The 21,329-nt window shown below is 34.2% G+C and overlaps 3 protein-coding genes across 7 annotated transcripts; 1 reads left to right on the top strand and 2 right to left on the bottom strand.

Moving 5' to 3' along the window:
• Window positions 1-1,881: 1,881 nt before the first annotated feature.
• LOC142552179 (uncharacterized) lies at window positions 1,882-6,655 on the bottom strand. 2 transcript variants are annotated; one of them, XM_075661846.1, is made up of 14 exons: window positions 6,497-6,655; window positions 6,228-6,342; window positions 6,045-6,123; window positions 5,830-5,905; window positions 5,466-5,549; window positions 5,260-5,364; window positions 4,763-4,843; window positions 4,572-4,636; window positions 3,448-3,517; window positions 3,295-3,372; window positions 2,713-2,810; window positions 2,446-2,581; window positions 2,148-2,295; window positions 1,882-2,028 (listed from the first exon to the last, which is right to left on the bottom strand). In XM_075661846.1, exons 1-13 carry the CDS (start codon window positions 6,554-6,556, stop codon window positions 2,149-2,151), a joined length of 1,194 nt encoding a protein of 397 aa, XP_075517961.1. In that variant the 5' UTR covers window positions 6,557-6,655; the 3' UTR covers window positions 1,882-2,028; window position 2,148. The 2 variants fall into 2 exon arrangements, with proteins under 2 accessions (XP_075517961.1, XP_075517960.1); XM_075661845.1 differs by having other exon boundaries at window positions 1,882-2,295.
• Window positions 6,656-10,646: 3,991 nt separating this feature from the next.
• LOC142552178 (putative trehalose-phosphate phosphatase F) lies at window positions 10,647-17,237 on the top strand. Of its 4 annotated transcripts, XM_075661842.1 has the most exons (13): window positions 10,648-10,790; window positions 10,901-10,944; window positions 14,174-14,680; window positions 14,789-14,929; window positions 15,016-15,087; window positions 15,219-15,344; window positions 15,437-15,493; window positions 15,596-15,697; window positions 15,806-15,883; window positions 16,005-16,074; window positions 16,151-16,221; window positions 16,324-16,416; window positions 16,595-17,237. In XM_075661842.1, the coding sequence occupies exons 3-13, from the start codon at window positions 14,414-14,416 to the stop codon at window positions 16,646-16,648; spliced, it is 1,131 nt and encodes a 376-aa protein (XP_075517957.1). In that variant the 5' UTR covers window positions 10,648-10,790; window positions 10,901-10,944; window positions 14,174-14,413; the 3' UTR covers window positions 16,649-17,237. The 4 variants fall into 4 exon arrangements, with proteins under 4 accessions (XP_075517955.1, XP_075517957.1, XP_075517959.1 ...); XM_075661840.1 differs by lacking the exon at window positions 10,901-10,944 and having other exon boundaries at window positions 10,647-10,790; XM_075661844.1 differs by lacking the exon at window positions 10,901-10,944 and having other exon boundaries at window positions 14,135-14,680.
• On the bottom strand, window positions 16,936-21,121 carry LOC142552177 (flavin-containing monooxygenase FMO GS-OX-like 4). The gene is made up of 7 exons (XM_075661839.1): window positions 20,338-21,121; window positions 19,234-19,304; window positions 18,411-18,563; window positions 18,221-18,303; window positions 17,999-18,134; window positions 17,726-17,899; window positions 16,936-17,273 (listed from the first exon to the last, which is right to left on the bottom strand). The coding sequence occupies exons 1-7, from the start codon at window positions 20,927-20,929 to the stop codon at window positions 17,073-17,075; spliced, it is 1,410 nt and encodes a 469-aa protein (XP_075517954.1). The 5' UTR covers window positions 20,930-21,121; the 3' UTR covers window positions 16,936-17,072.
• Between the last annotated feature and the right edge of the window lie 208 nt (window positions 21,122-21,329).

The following is a 21,329-nucleotide window of genomic DNA, read 5'->3' as shown; positions in this document are numbered from 1 at the left end:
ACTAAAATTTAAAGGCAATTTTAAAGACTAAAATTATCAAAAATTAAAAAACATTAGAAAACATAAGACTAAAATTTAAATTTTACATCATAGAAAATATATGCAAATGTATGACCAAAAACGATAAAAGCTTTTTTTTTTTTGAAAACAAAAACGATAAAAACTAAGTAGCGCACAGAGGTTTCCATGTTCAAATTTGACTGCTGGTTTAAGTAAATAATGACGAAAGCTGAGACCCTACCTTTGTACTGGCTAGGGTTGTCTGCCCAAATCCGGACATCCGAAACATATTGATGGGATTCCATCTGATTAGATTCGACCAGATAAAATTTCATATCCGGAGTCTCTTTCTCTCTCTCTTTTTCTTTTTTATTCGGGGTTATCAGCCCAGCCCGATCACCAATAATAAAGTTTTTTTGTTTAAAAAATATTTTTGTATTCTTTATGTTTTCTCTATCAATTTGTTTTGTTAAAAATTATATATTTTAAGTTATTTATTCATGAAAATATATAAAGATAAATAGATTTGGCTACCCCGAACCCTGATCCAACATGCAAACATGGAACGACCATTGCATGATAGAGAAAGTGAAATTAAGCATGAAGATTGAAGCCTAACAAGTAAGATCAGAAAAATGTTCGGGGTTTGTCACCGAAAGATACCAATGACGGATCATATCGGCATAAAAAAACCTTCGAAACTAAGAACCGTTTATCATCAGAACACAGACTAGAAAGCTTGGTAAAAAAACAAAAATTCCATGCAAAGAGAAATTTGATTCAGCCAATGGCCTGCCTAGCTCTCCTTGTCAAGGCCAAAACTTCAGTGTTCAAAAAGCTACATGATTTTACAAGCCATCATCCATGTCATCACGTACGTATATTAACAGGAGCTACGATGAATTTCGCTTCAATGGAATCTGTCATAGATTTGAGCTGAAGGGAGTGAATGGCCAGCAGAATTAGTAATAGATCATAGCCGGTTTACTCAAATTCGCATGAATCTAAAATAAAATGGACTGCAGTGGTCGGTCCTCTTATCCTATACATTTGTATTGTTCATAATGTTAATTCGATCCGTCGTGCTATCTAAAGTTGAGCGCTTACTCGACGAACCATCCCAAATACTAACAAACTGTCCCCAATGCTGAGAAATAGTCAATTTTTTGAGGTGTGATCATCATCAATTTTAACAGAAAGATTTTGTGCCCCAGTGATTGAGCTAGTTTTAAACTTAGACCAACTTTTTTGCTTTACACCCTTTTCCCCTTTTTCCATTACCAATCTTAAAGCTCAAATTCGTACCATTTGGTTTCAAAAAATCAGTGCTAACCCATTTTTAATTTTTCAAAAAAAAAAAATCTCTTCTAAGAATTTATTCCTTCAATGCATTTCAAGAGTGTCCAAGTTGATGTGCATATGAATGCTTGATAAGTAATCAAGAGTTCAATTTCCTCGGTCACCACATTCACACAAAGCTTGCCTAATTCGATTTACCTAACTAACGTGGTTTACAAATTATTGTGTTAACCCGATAGTTTATCCGATAAATACGAAAGAAACTTTCCTCGTGAAATAATAAACGATTTTTATTAATTCATTCACGAAGAATATAATATTTAGTATATAAAATCTTAACCATACTTCAAAACCTGATATTAGTCATTAAATGACCAATCCCGATGTACATGATAACCGAAACCACATACATTTTACATGTCATTTGCAAGGATAGACTCGTATATATATATAATTAAAAAAAAAACCCTCATTTCACTTTTACACACTACAATACAATACGTTGCACCAAGGGATCTATATTTTTAAAGTTTTTTATACAGGACTATTATTCCAAATAATCCTACATTTTACTACAGCAAATATACGAACAGCTGTCATTTTATCATCATATATATTTTGTGCTTAAAAATCACGAATATACAAAAATAAAATTGAGCTACATGTTAGTTCAAATAACTGGAAACAAGCTAGGTACAATCTAGTACCAAGAACACCAACCAAGTTTCACTGCCCAGAGATTGGAAAGGATTCAATTCAACATCGGCAAACCGACTCTTATTATATATGGGCTTTCCGAGGATCTGCACGAGCGCAGGCTCATTTATTACGAGTTACTCGCCAAATACCTTACACATTAGGAGGTGGCCACATCTTTCCAAATAATTCCTCCACTCGTTTCGATTGATTAGCGTACCCATCCATTCCAGTAGCTAGAAGCTCCACTGCCGCAGGACCCATAGCCGAGGAGAAGCTATACTGGTCCCACGTAACAAGCTGAAAATTATTCGGGAATGATCAAATGAAATAGAGTTAACTTATTTGATTAAGAGTAAAACTGTTTGACAGGTCAAGGGCAAGAAAATAAACACTCTTCAATTGAGGCAACTTCTCATGAAAAATAAAAGATCAGAATATAAATCAAACCTCTTCATCACTAAAATTATAGGAGGCAGCTGACAGTGGAGATAGCCGCCTTATGAGAGAATATTTCTCATCAGGAGGTGTCACAGGATCCTTTAGAGACTGCAATATCTTTAATGGGGAAATGATGTAGTCAACCCTGCAAATACAAATGAATATATAACTCCGGTAACCAGAAACAATGTGGTCAACCTGCATGCATATAAAGATGAATATATAACAGGTAACCAGACCTTGAAAAAGAATGAAACATGGTCAAAGGAATAATACCCTAAAAGGTTAAAGACATCCTGCTTGTTACGAATAGCTGCAACCATCAATTTTGACTTATGTCCATATTTATGAATGAAATTGTAGGCTTTCGTCACCTATTTGGCAAAGGATATAAACCACGCAAAGCATTAGCAACTATTCTGGTCCACTCTCTCTTTGTAAGGAAAAAGAAAGAAAATATGAGGGTCACCATAGTAAATCAAATTTATGAAGGGAGAACATGATTTACCCTTTAACAAGTTGAGAAAAGTAAGGTGAAAAATTAAGCAGATAGGTAAACTTGAAAGTAAACATGAATAAGCATGACAATGATCGACGTCTCGTGCATTTTTATTTCATGGTTTGTTTAACGTTCAAGACTTTAACTTTTGAATTATATGCTGAGAAAAAAAGGTGGAATGTGATTTCTCTGTTTCTCAAGTGTGAATGCATCCTAGAGGTTCTAGTCATTGGTTCAATGAATGCCACCGTCATTGCGGCAATCAACCCGGTGGAATGTGGCATACTTGATAGCATGTAGAGAGTAGAGACCATTAACGTGTGAATGTTATATGCAAAGTAGCAGATCATTGAACTGACCAAGGCCAACCCTGGATCTTCTCCTCTTCTAAGAGCATTTCCTAATTCAGGGTCATCAGCATGACTCCGTGCCCAGTCCTACACAAGGTTATGACCATATCTTTATTATAACAGTAAAAGTGTCAACGAGCACATTACAGAGAAAAATATTACCCTGAGTCGACCAACAAAAATTTGAATAACAGAAGCGCCAGCTTGAGCTGCAGCTGCCGCTTGACAAAAACTGCAGGTTCAGAACAAAGATGGTTGTAAAACTGTATCAGCCGCCAGATTTAAGCACTTCAAAGAGGGAAATACTTCCAGGACCCTTTTTCAACAGCATTAACTGAAGGGGTGCACTAACATGATTTTTAAGACATAAAGTTAAGCAAAGTTGGGGCATATTATTACCTTTATACAATCTAAATGTGGCACAAGACTTGGAAATTTTAGTAAGTCATATAAGTCACAGTAATCACAGATACTGCAGACTTTACAAAAGTATAGCATAAGAAATGAATATTCTTAAAAACACTTGGATGAACATTTTGAAAAAGCGTGGAATTGTTTTACAATCTGGCGAGTAGATCATATATAATTACTAAAAGCAAGACGAGCTGAAACGGCAGTCCTGGAGATTACCAATACCAATAATCAGAACCTCAGGACTACGGAAATGATGCTGATATTCCCAGAAACAAGATTGTGGACCTCTCATAAGAATTTTAATGTTTGCTTAGTTTATAAATGGATACTGGCCTTCACAGTGTACTTATCAAGGTCGGTGCATAAACAAACAGTATTATTTAAGTATAAAAACCATAAAACATTTCCTAAAACAAGGAAATAAAGATCACCACCAACTCACAACTAGTTCTTGGAAGCTTTCGCACCATGTAAGAGCAAATCAAGAGAAAGCACAACAAAGTAATTGAAGCTCCATTTCATCTCCAATTACACTTTTGAGGCAGTTCTTAGCAATTGAAAAGATGGTACATAATCTCTGCCAAAGAAATTACCAATAAAAGTAAATGCTTTCTCTTAAACCATCCCCAACCCTCATAAAACCAGAACAATAGATTAAAGGATGAACAAGCTAGTAGGAGAAAGAGCAAAAGACCTATGCCAAATGGAAAAAAAAACAAACAAACATTGCGGACAAACATTCAAACATTATATACATTCGTAACATCAAAAGGACTGCTGCAGTCATTTTTTTCCATGTCATGCAATATTCAAAATCTTTCACCAAGACCTTCAATTCTTTGAATAAAATAAGGCTAGAAATCATGTTATACCTGTAGACAAAAGTCATATGTGTCTGTATGCCCTCTGACTCGAGTAACCGTGATGCTTCAATCCCCTAGAAAAGAGCAAACAATATAGATACAAAGGTGAAGCAGCATGACTTGCAAGAAGGAAATGTTCATTGAGAACTCCTGCATTCCTCCTCAAAAGACAAATAATAACCTTGACCTATGACACTAACCTGCCAAGTTGAAGGGATTTTGAACAACAAACGTTCTGGAGGTACTTCAATTTCTTGATACAGTTTCAGAAGGTCGTGTACCTGAAAAGATTTAAAAACAAAATAACTGATTAAAGGCGATGGGACATCAGTAGACTAAGCATGTCAATGCATCAAACCAAATTTAATTAGAAGGAAGACTCATTCAGAGCATTCGATGGCTACTTCAAAGGTGCCAACCACCAAATCCTATGGAGCAGAAAGAAATTTCAGTGACAAAAGAAGTTTCACCCCTCTCCGAAACTTAACAATCAATTACAGATGAGTGAGGCAGTGAGACCATGATGTCTCATCACATGGATCAAAAACAAATGTAATGAGGATAGCAGCATATAATATAAATTATTAACGCCTAAGTACAATTCATACAACAAAAATTATGATAATTTAACCACGCATAAAATAAGAAAAATTGTGGTATTAACAAAATCTGTTGAAATTTCCAAGAGAACAATTACCTTGTTGACTATTCCATTTGTATCATAGGCAAGACGAGCGTCAACTTCAGTAGAAACACGGCCAGGTACAAGCTTTGCAAGATCGCCCCCAACATTTACTAAAGCCTAATAATTCATATATCAATCTTTATGATCACCCAATCAAATCTTCATTCAAGATAACAAGAGCATGCACTTTAATAATATTCCAATTTATAGAAGACTACCTTGTTAAAGAAGTAAGACATGCGATCATCGGACTTTTTTAAGGCATAACAACGTGGATCTGCCAATGCAGAGTCGACTGAACTCTGGACATTATGAAAAAAAAAAATTATAGCAATGTGTGTGTGCAAGAGGAATATACTTACTATGTATCAAAAGCCTTTTTATATCACTCTTCAAAAAAATTAATATCTTAACCTACATCTTACTGACATACACTGCTACAAGAGTCTACAATTTTAATCTAGTCGAATAACAGCACACAACATCGACATAGTTGCCCGTACACGACTCTTAGAAAATATGCTTCGAGTTTGTTTGTCCGTTCCACAGAAAAATAATAACAAATATAAACGATATAATTACCCTGAACTTCGTGTCAGGAAGGCTACAAATACCCAAAAGTAGCGCCGAGCTGACAGTGGCAGCAGTTGGAGGAAACCTATGGCCAATATCGTTTTCAAATCATCGCCTCATTCAGATGGCCAAACTCAAAATCATATCCGTTGGGATGACACAATCCCAAAGAAAGATGCAAGCATAACGAAATTTTATATTTAAGAAATAATCAGAAATCTAGCCTCTCGAAATCATCGAAAACGACGGTATCAGGAACGATCTCACTGAAACTAGTCACTGCATCCAACTCAGTGCTCAACCCTATTAGAAATACAAAAAAAAAAAAAAAAACAACTCAACGGTATAAATTACGACAAAAAATGCATAAAATCGGACGAAATGTAAATCAGATACTGGAATATTACTAATGTCGAGAGACGAAGATAAGTTAATAGAAGCTCGAATCAAAGGAAAAACACTCAGGGGCTCCAAATTGAGATTTGGTTTCGCCGGTTGGGCTGCTAATCGGAGTTTCCTCCCCTGTTCCGATCAACAAAAATATTACACAAATCAATCAAACAATAAAAATTTAGACGTTCAGCAACAGAATACACACCTATAACAATCAAAAGCCTGGAATTGAATTTTGCATGCAGGAATCAGGCACGAAAGCGTGTCAGCTTGCAAGATTTACCTTGAGAGAGGAAGAAGATAGGAGAGAAGAGGATAGCGGAGATTGCAAAGCAGCTAACATTTTCAATTTGTCACTATGAAGTGGAAAATACCCAAGCTCCCGTGATCTGAGATGGAGTTAGAAAGGGTGACAGTCTTCACCATTATACCAAATTATTCCTCAAAATTGGATTTTATATATATATATATATCCAATCTCAACCAAATTATTAAATTTATCTTTATTTAATTATTTATATTTATTAATAATTGATAGAAAAAACAATTATCTTATCTCGAATTTAATAAATAAAATAAAACATATTATTATGTTATTTTTATTTTGTCCCATTTGAGGGTTGGCTAGGATATGAGTCTTTTTCTCAGCCTAATTGATAAAATTGATTTATTTATTATTATTCTAAAATTAACGACATGTTCATCAATAAAATTTAATTATTCTATATAATTTGAATAATGTTCAATCGACATATGTATACATTATTACGAATATATTTAATTTATATTTTTTTATTTATTGAATAATATATATCTTAAATCTTAATTTTAAGTCACAATATTTTAAGATTGAAACAATTTTATTTTATAATGATTTGTTTAAAATAAAAATATCTAATTTAATTTGTATTTAGTTATAAATTGAATATAGATTAATAGATTTTAACTTATGATGATATATTTTTTTAAATATTATTAATATAAAGTTGAAAATTAAATTGAATGATTTATTAATTTTTATAAGTTTTTTTTTATTACATAATGACTAAATTTTAAAAAAGTAGATAATTTTTAACGGATATCAGTCTAAAGTAAGGTGAGACGAGTATCGGATTTAGCCAAACCTCCCGTTTCCATCCCTTTATATTGATTTTACAATATCTTATTTTTCGTTTTTAACGAATTTGTATGCTCTGACGTTAAAAGGAAACATTTTGTTTGTAATATTGTGGATCGACTTGAATCCCAAACAGCTACAATGTTCCTGCTATGGCCACAAATGCCAAATCAGGACTTTTCCCATTACTTACATAGTTTCTTAGAGACACAGTTCATAGTTGAGTTAGGAAAATGGAAACTAAACTGGATAATAAGAATCATTTTTTAAAAAAAAATAAAATTAGGTCTATTACGTGTTAAATGAAAATTTTAGTTAATTAATTTTAGAAAACTCAAATATGAAAAGAATACTGAATATTTTAGAGGAGATACATATCAAATCACCAATATAATTAATTTCCATGGTTGGAATTTGTCGTAAGTATTTACTATATTTTTATACTATTTTCCTATGGGAAAAAAACATTAATGTTTTCAAAAACACAATATTATAAAAATTGACATCAGTAGAAAAAATTCATGGTATATATAATTATATCTAACCACAGTCTAGAATCAATGTCAAATTAACACAGAAATATGCATAAGTTAGCATTTTTTTTTACTAAATAAAATGAATTAATTACAATTATCGATAATGTACCATTATTGAATATAGTTTATTGAATTTTTTGAGTTTTTTTCCTGTAGAGGCTCGAAAATTTTGTGCTGTAAATTGTAATGCCTGGAAAATTCTAAGTGGGGATAAATTAAACACAAGTAATTGAGACACGAATCATATTAAACAATTATCCATAATTTTGATTTGTTTAGTCTGTTCAATTTAAAACAACTAAAAATCAAAACGTTAACCAAAATAAAAAATTTCAAAATAAATAACAATAACTTAACCAAATTGTCGACTTAGTTGATTAAAAAAATAAATAAATTCGCATTTTTTTAATATTATACGAGGAGCAAACTTATGAATAATTATTTAAATGGCCACTTTTCTGAGGTAGGTGAAAACAGAAGGTTATAAAAATTGAGAGGTTGAAGAGTGTATTTTTTTTTTTTTTTATTACAACTCACGCGAGAAGGGAGGATCGAACCCGAAGAACCGACTAAACCGACAAGAGAGTGAGATCATTGGACTACAAGGCCAGTCTCGTTTGAAGAGTGTATTAAGGGCACGTACAAAACCAATCAGGGATTCAAAATCACACTATTTCAGCTTGGGAAAACTGTAAATAAGAAAAATTCATGGACACCACATCAACTGCTTATCACGGGTCCACATCAACTTTAAATATTATTGTAAGATTTGATCTAATGATTTACGTTTTGCTACAATATTGACGTTACCAAAATATTAAATATGTGCTGATATATCGACGATTTGATACATGATTAAAGATTACTCTAACGATAGCATATCATTAACCAACGTGATATTAGTCTTTGTTCTCGATTATCTTTATTCATTTTTACATGTGAGATATACAGAAAAAATCACAGACCTCGTATATAAGAATAAACCTGGATTATTAGATGCACATATGTTAATGTTAAATTGAATTCAATCGGAAATTTCAGTGTAATCTTCGGAACATTACCTTAAAAGGTTAGCATGAATTTAACATTTTATTTCAAAATCGGACTGCTCGATGTTGATGCTTGAGACCTCACACACGAGAAAACGTGTTGGTATGGCAAGACTCGTAAAATTATGTCACCAAATTTGAATTCGAGACATGATTTTTTTTTTTTGTTTTGAGACGAACTTGTCTCATACACAATGCGGACGATATATGATAATATTTTCTCGATATACAATAACTTCTAATTTGTGATTATAATCTACAAATCACAGCTTTCATAAATAAAAATGAAGCAAGATTTCATTTAGAATAAAAGGAAAATATGCAAACAATATTAGTGCAAAATATATTCAGAAAAATCTAATAAAAATAGTCTTTAATATTGTTCTTTGATGATGTATTTGTAGATCATATCAATCCGTAGTATCTTTTTATATAAAAAAAAAAATCAGATGAAAACCATCAAGGGATATAATATTTTTAGATTTATTTCCAGAAAATATTTGGTTTGATCAAAACTAAAATTTAGAAAAATCACAACACAAACATGTCTAAATATTAAAATGATTATCATAATACGAATATATGGCGCGTTTGATTCGAATTTGTCTCGGTAATTCAACATATAATGCCCAAGGTGGGGCAGCCAATGATACTAAAATGCATTTCAACTCCTTGAGATGAGTAAAATTTGAAATCAAATTAAATAAACAATAAAATAACAATATCTATAATTCTATGTATAATAAAATATCCAAGGTGGACATTTTTTGGGACAAACTTATTACACAAAGTTTATCTAATTGTTTGCAAGATATTTTGTTAGTTGACAAATTTATCTGATGCGCACCGAAAAAAACACGTGATTCAATTTCAAATAATAAAATAACTGAACGAATCCTTGAATGTAGATTATTTACGTAAGCGACGATCTTCAATGTGTTGTTATTTTGATTTCGAGGGTTGGAAAAGTCATCGCTTCCTTTATTTTGCTTCTTCAAACGTCCAGGAAAAATCTTCGAATTGCTTTTGCGTATTTTAGAGTCCAAAAGTACTTTTTGTCTCTGGAGTTTCCAGTACAGTACTTGCTTTGTTCGTGATATAGTGTGTCCAGTACGCTAAATAACCTTTTTCTTCCAACAAATGATTTTTTATTACTTTTTTGGGTAAAAATAATGTGGTATACTGGTATTAGTATACCGTCTTTTAAATAAATGATGAATCGATATATAAATTTTTGTTGATGGTTTAATTGGATATGTTGCATTTAAAATAAGGCGCATATCTCTACAATTTAGGAAAAATATTTAATATTTATGGAAACAAATAAATTAATGCTATAAATTGTTTTATATAAGAGTAGGTCTCTTGTGAGTTGTGATACGGTCTTGGATGATCCAAATAAGATATTCGTCTCACAAAATACGGCCCGTAAGACTGTCTCACACAAGTTTTTACGAGTATTGAGTAAGTCTCTTCTGAGACGTTTCACGAACCTTTATCTGTGATACTGGTCAATCCTACCGATATTCACAATAAAAAGTAAAACACTTAAAATAAAAAGTAATTTTTTCATAGATAACTCAAACAACGTACGAGTTCATACTTAAATGTAAATTAAAAGGAACATTATTATCAAGGAAAAGACGAGGAGACATAATTATTATAAAATAAAATCACAATATTTTATTGAATTGTTTCCCAACTCAAGGACCGGAAGGGAAGGTGTTGCCTTGTTTTGCACGTCTTTTTTCTCGGCCATCCAATTCTATAAATTCTTCGCTTTTTCCCACACCATTTTTCCTTTGTCCGGTTGCTTTTTCTGTTTTCTGTTACGATAGGGTTTCTCCTACACCAGCCCTGGTTTTTCTTTCACAGGTACAACATTTTCTCCTTTCTCTTGTCTTGTTCGTTTTTCGTGTCCCTTTTCTTCTTTGCGTTTATTTTTTATTCTGATGGAGTCTTTCGGTTTGTTGGAGTCTCTTTAGGTTCGGAATCAGCTTTGTCATCTTTTTGCTGGGTATTTTTTCAGGTGTGAGATTTTTTAATATTCTAGTGAATCAATCATTAACCAAAAAAATAAAATTATGGAGTCTCCTTTTTGTGATAAATCTTCCAATGGGATCTGCTTTTGTCCGGTCTGGATTTGTTTCTTGTGGAATCATGCATCAGCAATTTTGGTCAAATTTGCTGCTTCTTATTTTTTTTCCTATCTGGGTTTTCACCAGAATGGTTGAATTGATCTGGTTCGCGGATTATTTTTACCGCCTTTCGTGGTAACCAATGTTTCGGATTGTGCTACGATGCGTGTGACTAATCCTTTCGGCGTAAGTTTGTGTACTCGGGGCCCATTGGATCATTCGCAGAATCGAAAACCTGGTCTTGAAAAGCTACTTTTCAAGAGCCACTATTTGTTGGTTCTTACGTTGTCGGTTAATTGTGTGATTAGATGTCTTAATCAGTTTTTTCTTGGGTTGGTATGAGAAAACATATTTGATTATTCATGTCGTTTTCAACCTTTTTTTCGTGGTTCCCCGTGATAAAAAAAGAGAGATTGATTAATCCATTTATTTTGATTAGTTTGTCTCTGGCATCCATTTTCTGTTTGAGATTTAAACCGCCGTTTCGATGTGTCCAACGAGCCTGGCTTTTTCTTGAACATGTTTTGCGTTTCTTTCTTTCTTTCTTTCTTAATACTTTTTATGTTTGGGGGACGGGTGACATATGATTTTTACTGTTAATTCTTTGATATTTCTTAATTTGAATCAAGTTGAATAAAATTTTAGCTCTTTTTTGAATATGTTCAAAGTTTCGTGATAGGCTCTTAATGTTCTTGGAAAATTAGTTTTTGGGATTATTTTTCAAGAATTGTTATTGTATATTTTGTTTCTGATATAACTAAGTCTCAGCGTCACAGCTGGCAGTTGATGCAATTTTTTTTTAAAAAAATATAATTTCTCTGGCATATGAATGTGAAAAAGGAGAAGTGAGGACCATCACTATGCATGGTCCATGGCAAATTTTTATTTCATGGTGATGGGTCGACCTAAAACTGTCATAGAGAGATGGCACATCAATTGGCTGCTTCTTCTTCTTCGTTTCCCCTTTTTTTTTTTTTGAAAAAAACGCGCTAGGCGTGCTTTTACAAGAAAAGTAGAGGAAATCATATCCAATAGGCCTACTGTGTTTTTTCCTAATGATTTTTAATGACCGCTCTATGCGTTCGTTCGTAAAGAAACATAAAAATCATACAAGTTAAGCGGTTCATATAAGCTTAGAGGAAATATATTTTCCATAAATAAATTATTCAAGGGAATTGGGGGTATATTTGGTTAGTTTTCCAGTATTTTTTTGGAAAAATCGGAGATCGTGGAGTACGTTTGATTATGTTTCAGGAAGGAGATGTTATCTACCATAAATGTCATGTTACATCAGAATTAACACTTATTTAAGTTTTAAATAAATATATATATATATATTTGTTTTTTAAAATTTTATGATATAATGTATTGTTTTAGAATACAATATTAATAATGAATAATTTTGAAGCCTAACGAAAATTAGATATAAATAATGACTGTATCGAGGAATGTGGATGTAAGTTGAAAGAGTAGGTCTCTTGTGAGACGGGTCAACCTTACCGATATTAACAATAAAAAGTAATACTCTTAGCATAAAAAGTAATATTTTTTTATGGATGACCCAAATAAGAGATCCGTCTCACACAAGTTTTTGCCAAGTTGAAAATATATCTTTGGGAAATATTTATAAAATAATGTGGGAAAATTATTTTCCGGAATGATAATCAAACATTGCCTTGATTTTTCTTTGGTTTTTTTTTTTTTTTTTAAAATATTTGGAAGTAATTAGTAAACAACAACTACTTGTTTGATCTGCCTTAATAAGCTTTAGGTAGTTGTGGAGTCATACCCTCATAATAAGAAGGTGCAAAGAACTTGAAATATGAGTTTACTTCAATTCTTAACTTTATTTAGATAATTAGATTAGATTTGATATATGTTCTGCCAAAGTCATTCATGATTCGAAAAGTTGATTTACAGATTGCAGGAGTTACATTAAAATGTTGTCCTTTTACGGGATCTTACGCAAGTCAAGAAATGAACATAACGAAAACTGTTATTATGATTCATGTTATTGACAAAGGGCTTTCTATTATGCCGTTTAAGGAGAAAATGAAGACATACATGTGTATAATCTAGTTGTCTCTTGAAAGGAGATAGCCCTTTATCTTGGAGATTTTTTATAAAACGAATTCAATTTACTTTATCGTAGATTATTTTAGAGATTTAAAATATACTTTTTTCTTCCTTAAATTGTGTCTTAGTTATCACATTTTTGGTCTTTTGGAAGGTTCCAACTTCCACATCTTAAAAATTAAATACTTGGAGAAGCAAAATGGGATTTTTTTGTATATGATGAGACTGAAAAACCGTGGGAAAAAACTCTCGTGAAAAATGGGAGTTTCTTTCACATACGCTTAATTTCTTCTTTTGTTAGGAACATTGATACAAAATTAACAAATAGATCTGTAAGTCAGTTGTCAATGACATAACGTAAGCAATATTATAGTCGCGCATATTCCGTCATCTTTGTGACCAAGGAGATACCGACGCAAGCATTTCTTGTATCACGTGTGATGTTTGCTCTTACATTTTGTTTCAACTACTTTCGGGCTCGGCAAAATTTGTTTTGTTCCTTAAGGTTACTTGAACATATTATCTCATAGATTGCTTTTTTCGTCTATAAAATAAGGGAGACTTAGCATAAATATAACGCACATTGTGAGTTTGCAGCTATCAGTAGCAAGCAAGAGACTTTTAGAATATTTGCTGCAAGCATGTATTTCACTAATTTTTGTTCCTGTTTCTATTTTTTTAAATCTCTTTGGCTTTAGCTTGATTTTGACAGAGATACTTGTATTTATCATCCAGAAATCTTTCTATAAATATATTGTTCTAATTTGTTCTTTCGGATTCAAAATGAGTAAAATATGGTTAAAATTTATAGATTCAGGGTGAAATATGATGTACACTCTCTTGGGGAAGATCATTTGCCTTAATTACTTTCCACAACTTGTGTGAATCTGAAATTTTATTGATTTAAAAGAGAATCTAGCATAATGTCAACTTTATTTGTTGTTCGTGTTTTCGAGTGCTTGTGCTTCACAGTCAATTTTGTGTTGATTGGTTCTATTTATTCAGCAATAATTCACTGATAATTAGTAGCGGTTCACGTTTCAGGAAAAGGTGTTCCAGCCACATTACGTCAATCTTGTATTAAATTCTTTCAGAAAAATATTTGTGTTCCTCGTTTAAATGTGTTACTGCATTCATCTCCTAAATGGACTGCTCCTCCCACTCGCCTTGCATCAGTGATAAAAATGCATTGAAGAGTTGGTTTTCCATTGATAAAACAATCTGATAAAAGAGAATTCAGAACTCATTTTCTGCCAATTCCAGTTGGAAGTATATAAAAACCTGATGGATTTGAAGTCGTCAAAAGTGTCTCCTGTTCTTGCGGATCCTACACCAGTGAACAAATCGAGGCTGGGGATCCATTCTAGTCTCTTACCATCATTCTCGAATAGTATTTCTGCAGCTCCAAGAAAAAAGCCCGGAAAGCTAGACGATGTTCGATCTAACGGCTGGCTCGATGCAATGATATCATCATCCCCTCCTCGTAAAAAGGCTGTCAAGGATTTCAACAGTTTATCGGACGAAACAGATATTGCTTACCTGTCTTGGATGGTTTAGTTTCTATTCTTCTGAATTAATGATGTAGCGATTGGTTATCTAATTATTTATCATTTCGGAATCTTTATTGATACAATTTACCGCATTCTTTTCTTCTGGCAGATTAGATATCCATCGGCTCTCAACTCCTTCCAACTAATCATGGATGTTGCGAGGAATAGGAAATTAGTGATATTCTTGGACTATGATGGAACTCTTTCCCCCATTGTGGACGACCCTGATCTGGCTTTTATGTCTGGCGAAGTAAGAAGTTCTGAGCTTTCAAACATTGCTATCTTAATGAATTTGTGTTTATTTTCTTATATTAATTAAAACAATCTTATTTTCAGATGCGTCTTGCTGTAAAAAATGTAGCAAATCATTTTCCAACAGCCATCATCAGTGGAAGAAGCCGAAATAAGGTTTGTATATGCAGAAATTACTCTTTACAAGCAGTTGTAAATTTCATAGTTTTAGTCCTATATATGTTTCATAGTTCACACTAGTGCAGCTATTGATTCAAGATATAACACTAACTCAAATATTTTCCCAGGTTTATGAATTAGTAGGACTTAAAGAACTCTATTACGCCGGTAGTCATGGCATGGACATCATGCTTCCGGCCAAAGACACGGTGTCTGGAAACGATTTAAACTGTGTCAAGGGTACTGATACAGAGGTTTGAATTTGATAGCCCTCACTCCCACTGCTCGTTTTTCCTTGTTCTATGACATGCTACTTATACATCTTCTCAATTCACACGTTCTACAGGGGAAGGAGGTGAATCTGTTCCAGCCCGCGAGTGAATTTTTACCCATGATCAATGAGGTAAATTGTGCTTTGCCTAATTAACAACGCTATGTTAAAAAATAGTAATGTTTCGACCAATGAATAATTATGTCACATGTTTTTCATTTGTCTATTTTCCAGGTTTATACCGCCCTTGTTGAGATTACAAAAGACATTAAAGGTTCAAAAGTGGAGAACCATAAATTTTGCGTCTCTGTACATTATCGTAACGTAGATGAAAATGTAGGCATTCGTTTGATCCCGCTTTCTTCATGTTATAGAATTTTTATCACTCTGGGAATCGTTAGACTGTTTTGTGCTAAAATTATTTTCTTGAGTTTGACCTTGCAGAGTTGGCCTGTAATTGCACAGTATGTTCATGACATTATGAAGGAACATCCTCGATTAAGACTAACACATGGACGAAAGGTATTTTACGTCCCAACCTTCTTGGAGTGTAAATCTTACGTACAAAATCTTACCTAAAAGAGAATTCTCTTGGCAAATTTTTTTTATTGAAAAATGTTATTTTTATTTTCTGCTCTGATAGGTATTAGAGGTTCGGCCGGTGATCGAGTGGGATAAAGGAAAAGCAGTCGAATTTCTTCTGAAATCGTTAGGTTGGTAACACTTCAAAATGGGTTGTAACAAAATTGTGATTGATAATTCATAAATTCACTGGAAAATTTCTTACAGGATTTAGTAATCATAGAGATGTGCTTCCTATATATATTGGAGATGACAGAACCGACGAAGATGCTTTCAAGGTAACATCCTAATTTGACAATGGTTTTGAGGATATACTATCTTTGACGCATAACCGTTGACCGAGATTCGAGACTGATTTAATTCCATGATTTACTTGTTAGGTACTGAGGAAGGAATATCGAGGACACGGGATTCTTGTTTCTGCTGTCCCTAAAGAAAGCAACGCTTTCTTCTCTCTGAGGGACCCTTCAGAGGTGAGATTTATCAATATCTTTACCAACAGTTCTTGTATGTTCAGGCAATTGCAAAAATCTTATGATCATGCTTAAATTTCATCATGTAAGGTTTAGATTAATATCTTTACCCGTGTCCTATAGTGCATATATTCCTCAAAATGTTGAGGGGCAAACACTTGAAACTACATGAATGCAGGTCCAATATTTCCTCGAATCCCTCGTCAAAACGGTGCAACAAGATGATGCATAGAGAAACTCTGAGAGGAGTGTAGAGCCATCTTCGTATGATACATGTTTAGTATATCTATCTTCGAAGTTTTTCCATTTATGTGACCAATGCTTATGTCACATAGATCAGGCTTTTGGTAGTTTCTTTAACTTATTATTCTAAAACCGGTTGATTATATGGAATTTTCTCTCGCTTACTGTAAAAAGCTTTCTTGGATTAATTATGGCTATGTATTTATATTGCAATGCGTTTATATTTCAAGCTACATTACGATATTTTTCTTTCTAATAACCCAAATGGGATGTCCAAATCAGGAATATGCAAATTGGTTTGATTTTTTTTCGACAAAAAAAATATATTTGTATAGCTCCTAATCCACGATTACGAAAGACGTGGTTTGAGTCTTTATGTAAATCATGGTGCAAAAATTATTTAATAGATGAGGCTACAAAGAGATCTTGACATTGGAAATGTATTTTTCGAAGTCCAGATGAGCCAGGGAGATCAAATCTTCCTCTTCCCACTCGTCGCGGTATGTCTCTGGTGCACTTCTCTTTTTCCTGCTAGCCACCAAATACATTGGCTTTCTCCATTCTTCGGTTGGAGGAGAGCCACTCTGGCCAGCTAACCAGTCATTATACTCGAACTACAATCAAGAATTGGGATGTTACAAGGGGCAAGCACAGAGGAAGGATGTTAATATTCCAGACTTGGGATACAATGGTTTGCTATAAAAATAAAATCTTCAACCATAAAGCGCGGTGAGTTGAACATAGCCTACTACTGATACCGGAAAGATTTTCAAAATGGAGAATACAAGCAACTTATTTGAAAAGCATCTATGATCGAAACGTAGACCGATCAAAAGCGAATTTGATTTGTACCATTTGACTGCGACTATTATTCCCAGGTACAGCACAGATACAGAATAAAACACAAACTGCAAAGAAACAAGATACTCAAGCAAACTAGAGCGAGAACATAACCTTTAAAGTAGAGTTGATCTACGAGTATCTCACCTAATATCGTGGTAAACCAATAAAATCTGAAGTAATAAATTATTTTTGGATGAATCCATTAGGTGCATAAGTAATTTACCTGAAGGTCGCCGACTCTATGAGTGAACCGCTTAGCAATGCCAGATGCTTCCATTGATGAGTAAAAACCTTCAACATCAGCCATCATTTCATTTATTGTTGGGAGGGGAATTTGACCGGATAAAACTCCAGCTAACCACTTGCATTGGTATTCAAACATGGGGAAAGGTACAACCTGGATCCAATTTAACACTGAGGTGGTTCTAATTCGATTTTAAAATTGTCACAATACATTTATCTATAAAACAAGGATAGTGTAAGATATTATTAAAACCTTCCATGGCAAGCCAACAAATGAAATCCATGGGGCTAAGGCTGGTGGAAAAATGTGCTTGTACAGTGGACCGACACGGTTGTCATCCACAGTCACAACTCCGTTTGTTTCAAGAAATGGGAAGTGATACCTGTACCTGGATAAAAAACAAAAACTGGTTAAAACAAACCTTTCTCCATTTCAGTTTAGCATAAGAATATCTTTTCTCATTTTCATGTCCACCCTGTGCAGTGAAGGATAACATCGGCACACACTTCTTTTCCATCGTCAAAAGCCACAGTACCATCTTTACAGACATAGCTGATCTGCAAAATTTGATATGACAAAGTTATCTGGTAATTTGAAGACAAACCACATGAATTCAAGTCTCTTGTTACACATACTAGTGGCCCGTAGGACACATTGATTGTACCATTGAATGGAGCCAAATATTTTCATGACCCGAGAGTTTTCCAAGTTCTTCAATTTGGACTGATCTGGATGCAATGTGAACTTCTTTAGCCACTTCAGCAATATCTCTGGAGATATCATTAGCACTTGCAGCACTCCCAATCAGTACCACAATCTGCGAAATAACCACAAAAATGAAACCCACTTTCTTCCCGCAAAATACCGCACAGACAATCATATTTAGTCTCTTATCTTTGCCCTAAAAACAGACTGGGTGTGACATTTCAAATTTGAGCAGGTCTTTGTCACCACCATCCGTCAAAATTTGGCGGCCATCCTAGAAGTTTGGCGGCAGAATAATCTTTTGTCCCTAATTATTACCCTAAAAACAGATTGGTTACCAATGTTTAGGGCTTAATAGAATTGGTCCCTCAGCATTTTGAGTTTGAACATTATGGTCCTAAGGGTCAATTCTTTGACAAAATCGTAACAGCCAACCTCTATGCGTTGCTTAAAGTTCATGAAATTCCAAAACAAACGCTGTGTGTTCATGAACAGGTAGAGCCATTTCCATTACATCCTCTACTTGACTCGTTTAAAACTCACAGGACTTTCTGTCATTTTCTGTAAATTTCGTGGACCAACAGCACATTCAAATCATCAAATCCACAGTTCGCTCAGCCTTCTTAATCTAGATTCAGTTAAGAATCTTCCAGTCATTCATTTGAATTAAGCTGTGGGCCTGTGGCTAACTGGCTTCATCTATCTTAAAGTAATGGAAGGGAGGTAATGAAAATAGTACATGCAAGTATGTTAAAAATTAAAGTAATGCACTTGGCACATACTTGATTGCGATAGGGCTCGGGACCACGATAATTGTGGCTATGAATTTGTTTCCCTGGCCACTCATCAATCCCTGAATGTTTTAAAATGTGACTGACAATCAAAATTCCAAGCTGAACTAAAAAATTTAAAGCATTTCTAAAACTAAAATAAGAATTCTGAAACCACAATTTTATATTCAAAAGCTTGTTCCAGGATCAAATACAAAGTTGCACGTTGTACAGAAGTGAAAGAACACCAGAGACTGCAATTACTCGTGACAAAAATTTTAAATCTCCTAATATGTTTCTCTAAATCCACACGAGTTGGTCCTCTCTGCTTCTAGCAAATCAATTTTCAGGTATGTAGTAACAAATATTTCCTTTAGTTCTGATAATATCAAGAAGTAAGAAAGTTAGAGAGGCTGAGATAAATATATAGAAAAAAACCTATATTGTCAGGTTCATAGGGAAAATAATACTCCAGACCTTGAAAATGAAACAATATACTAAAATAAAATCCAGTATCTCGTGTTCTTTTCTCAACAGAAAGAACATATTTTTTTTTTTCAATTTTCAAATTTGGTAAGCCCTGTTGAAAGAGCATCCTGAAACTAATAGTGAGTTGTGTAAAACATGCAAAGATGATCTCTTTCACATAACCTTTCAGCAGTACTCGTAACCACTCTAAGCAGCAGCAGAGAAAGGTCAAGGTTGCTGACTGCAGTGATGCCAACCCCAGCACTAAAACTTAATGCACAACGTGTTGCAACTCAAGTTCCTATTTTTACAGCTACAGAGCATTTAAAAAGTGCTCCAATAATAAAATCTAAATAAATGCCATTACAAGAAGATATTAAATAAAACAAAAATGCACTAGCAACTAAACATACAAGAGTTCTAGCCCCCCCATCAGCATGTACCAAAACAAAGAGTTTCAAAACCTGTGTTGGATGCAAACAAAGTCTTCAATTTAACTTGTACAAAAGCAGATTCCTGAATTTTTACCAAGTTAATCAAAACTCTGAAAACAAGAACATTAATCAAATTAACAACAATCAAGCATGTGCATATACCGGAAAAACGTAATCATCATCCAATATTTTATCTTGCGCTAAACGAAACTACCTGGTATTTCAGCAATCCGAGGCTCCGTATAATGTCCGTTGCAAACTACCACAGCATCATAAACTTTATCATCTTCACGACTGTCACCAAATTCATTTCTCTTTCTTGATCTCACCATCCATTTGTGATCTTCCATCATCCTCACATGACATACCTCACACCCAAACCTCACCAAGTCCCGCAACCCAAACTCATCCGCGAAATCCTTCAAATACTCCAACACCTCCGCGTGGCCCGGAAACCTCCGAGCATCCCTCCCGGGTTTTTGGCTAGCGGAAAACGGGAAGGCCCTGAAACCCATTACTTCCCGGGGGAGGTTCGTACGGAGGGATGCATAGAGGCTGGAATGAACGATTTGTCGCATCGGATCGAGTCCCATAAGGTCGGACTCGCTCTCGGGAGTGTAGGCCCACGTGCCGCCGAGTTGTGTGTCCCGCTCGTAAACCACGACGCTATGGCCTTGGAGCACAAGCTCCCGGGCCGCAGCGAGACCGGCAGCGCCAGCGCCAATCACAGCTACTGTTCTGGAGGCGATCACTGGCATTGCCTGGAGGGAGAACTGGACCGTCGCGGTGGGGCTGTTTATTGTCATGAGCTGCTACTTTGACCTGATTTGATGAAATTAGACAAGAAAGTTAAAAACTTCGTTCACTCCATTGATTTTTACGGTCATTCAGTTGATGATGAGATTGGATCTACTCCAGCACTTTCTTCTCAGTGATCATATCCATTCTCTTTGTCCACTCTTACCTTAACGAACGATATATACAACTTTTTCGGTGGTTTTGTAAGAAATAATTGATTTATCAAAAAAAAAATTCAATCATAGTTGCATATAACAAATTTTTTTTTTTAATTTTATTGGCGTTCTTAGGACTCTAAAAGTCAGTGATATTTGTATCATATAACGAGGGTGAGATCCAAACAAATCAGATTTGGGTTCAAATTCTACTTGTATACAAGTGGTATAGTTAAACTAGAAAGTTGCACAT

This window comes from Primulina tabacum, chromosome 7 (genome assembly GCF_025594145.1).
Source record: "Primulina tabacum isolate GXHZ01 chromosome 7, ASM2559414v2, whole genome shotgun sequence".
NCBI classification, from domain to species: Eukaryota; Viridiplantae; Streptophyta; class Magnoliopsida; order Lamiales; family Gesneriaceae; genus Primulina; species Primulina tabacum.
Note: the sequence above shows the minus strand (reverse complement) of the source record. Positions and strands in the feature narration are given on the sequence as shown.

Bases quoted from the DNA above. Each gene is read 5' to 3' on its own strand.
- LOC142552179 (XM_075661845.1), bottom strand. From the start codon at position 6,556: ATGTTAGCTGCTTTGCAATCTCCGCTATCCTCTTCTCTCCTATCTTCT. The intron at 4,637-4,762 runs GTTAGTGTCATA...GCTCTTTTCTAG, and splicing joins AAATCCCTTCAACTTGGCAG to GGGATTGAAGCATCACGGTT. The intron at 2,811-3,294 runs GTCAGTTCAATG...TTTGCCAAATAG, and splicing joins AAGATCCAGGGTTGGCCTTG to GTGACGAAAGCCTACAATTT.
- LOC142552178 (XM_075661840.1), top strand. From the start codon at position 14,414: ATGGATTTGAAGTCGTCAAAAGTGTCTCCTGTTCTTGCGGATCCTACA. The intron at 15,088-15,218 runs GTTTGTATATGC...ATATTTTCCCAG, and splicing joins GTGGAAGAAGCCGAAATAAG to GTTTATGAATTAGTAGGACT. The intron at 15,884-16,004 runs GTATTTTACGTC...CTGCTCTGATAG, and splicing joins GACTAACACATGGACGAAAG to GTATTAGAGGTTCGGCCGGT.
- LOC142552177 (XM_075661839.1), bottom strand. From the start codon at position 20,929: ATGACAATAAACAGCCCCACCGCGACGGTCCAGTTCTCCCTCCAGGCA. The intron at 18,304-18,410 runs GTACAATCAATG...CAAATTTTGCAG, and splicing joins ATATTTGGCTCCATTCAATG to ATCAGCTATGTCTGTAAAGA. The intron at 17,274-17,725 runs GTAAATTACTTA...TCTTGATTGTAG, and splicing joins ATAGAGTCGGCGACCTTCAG to TTCGAGTATAATGACTGGTT.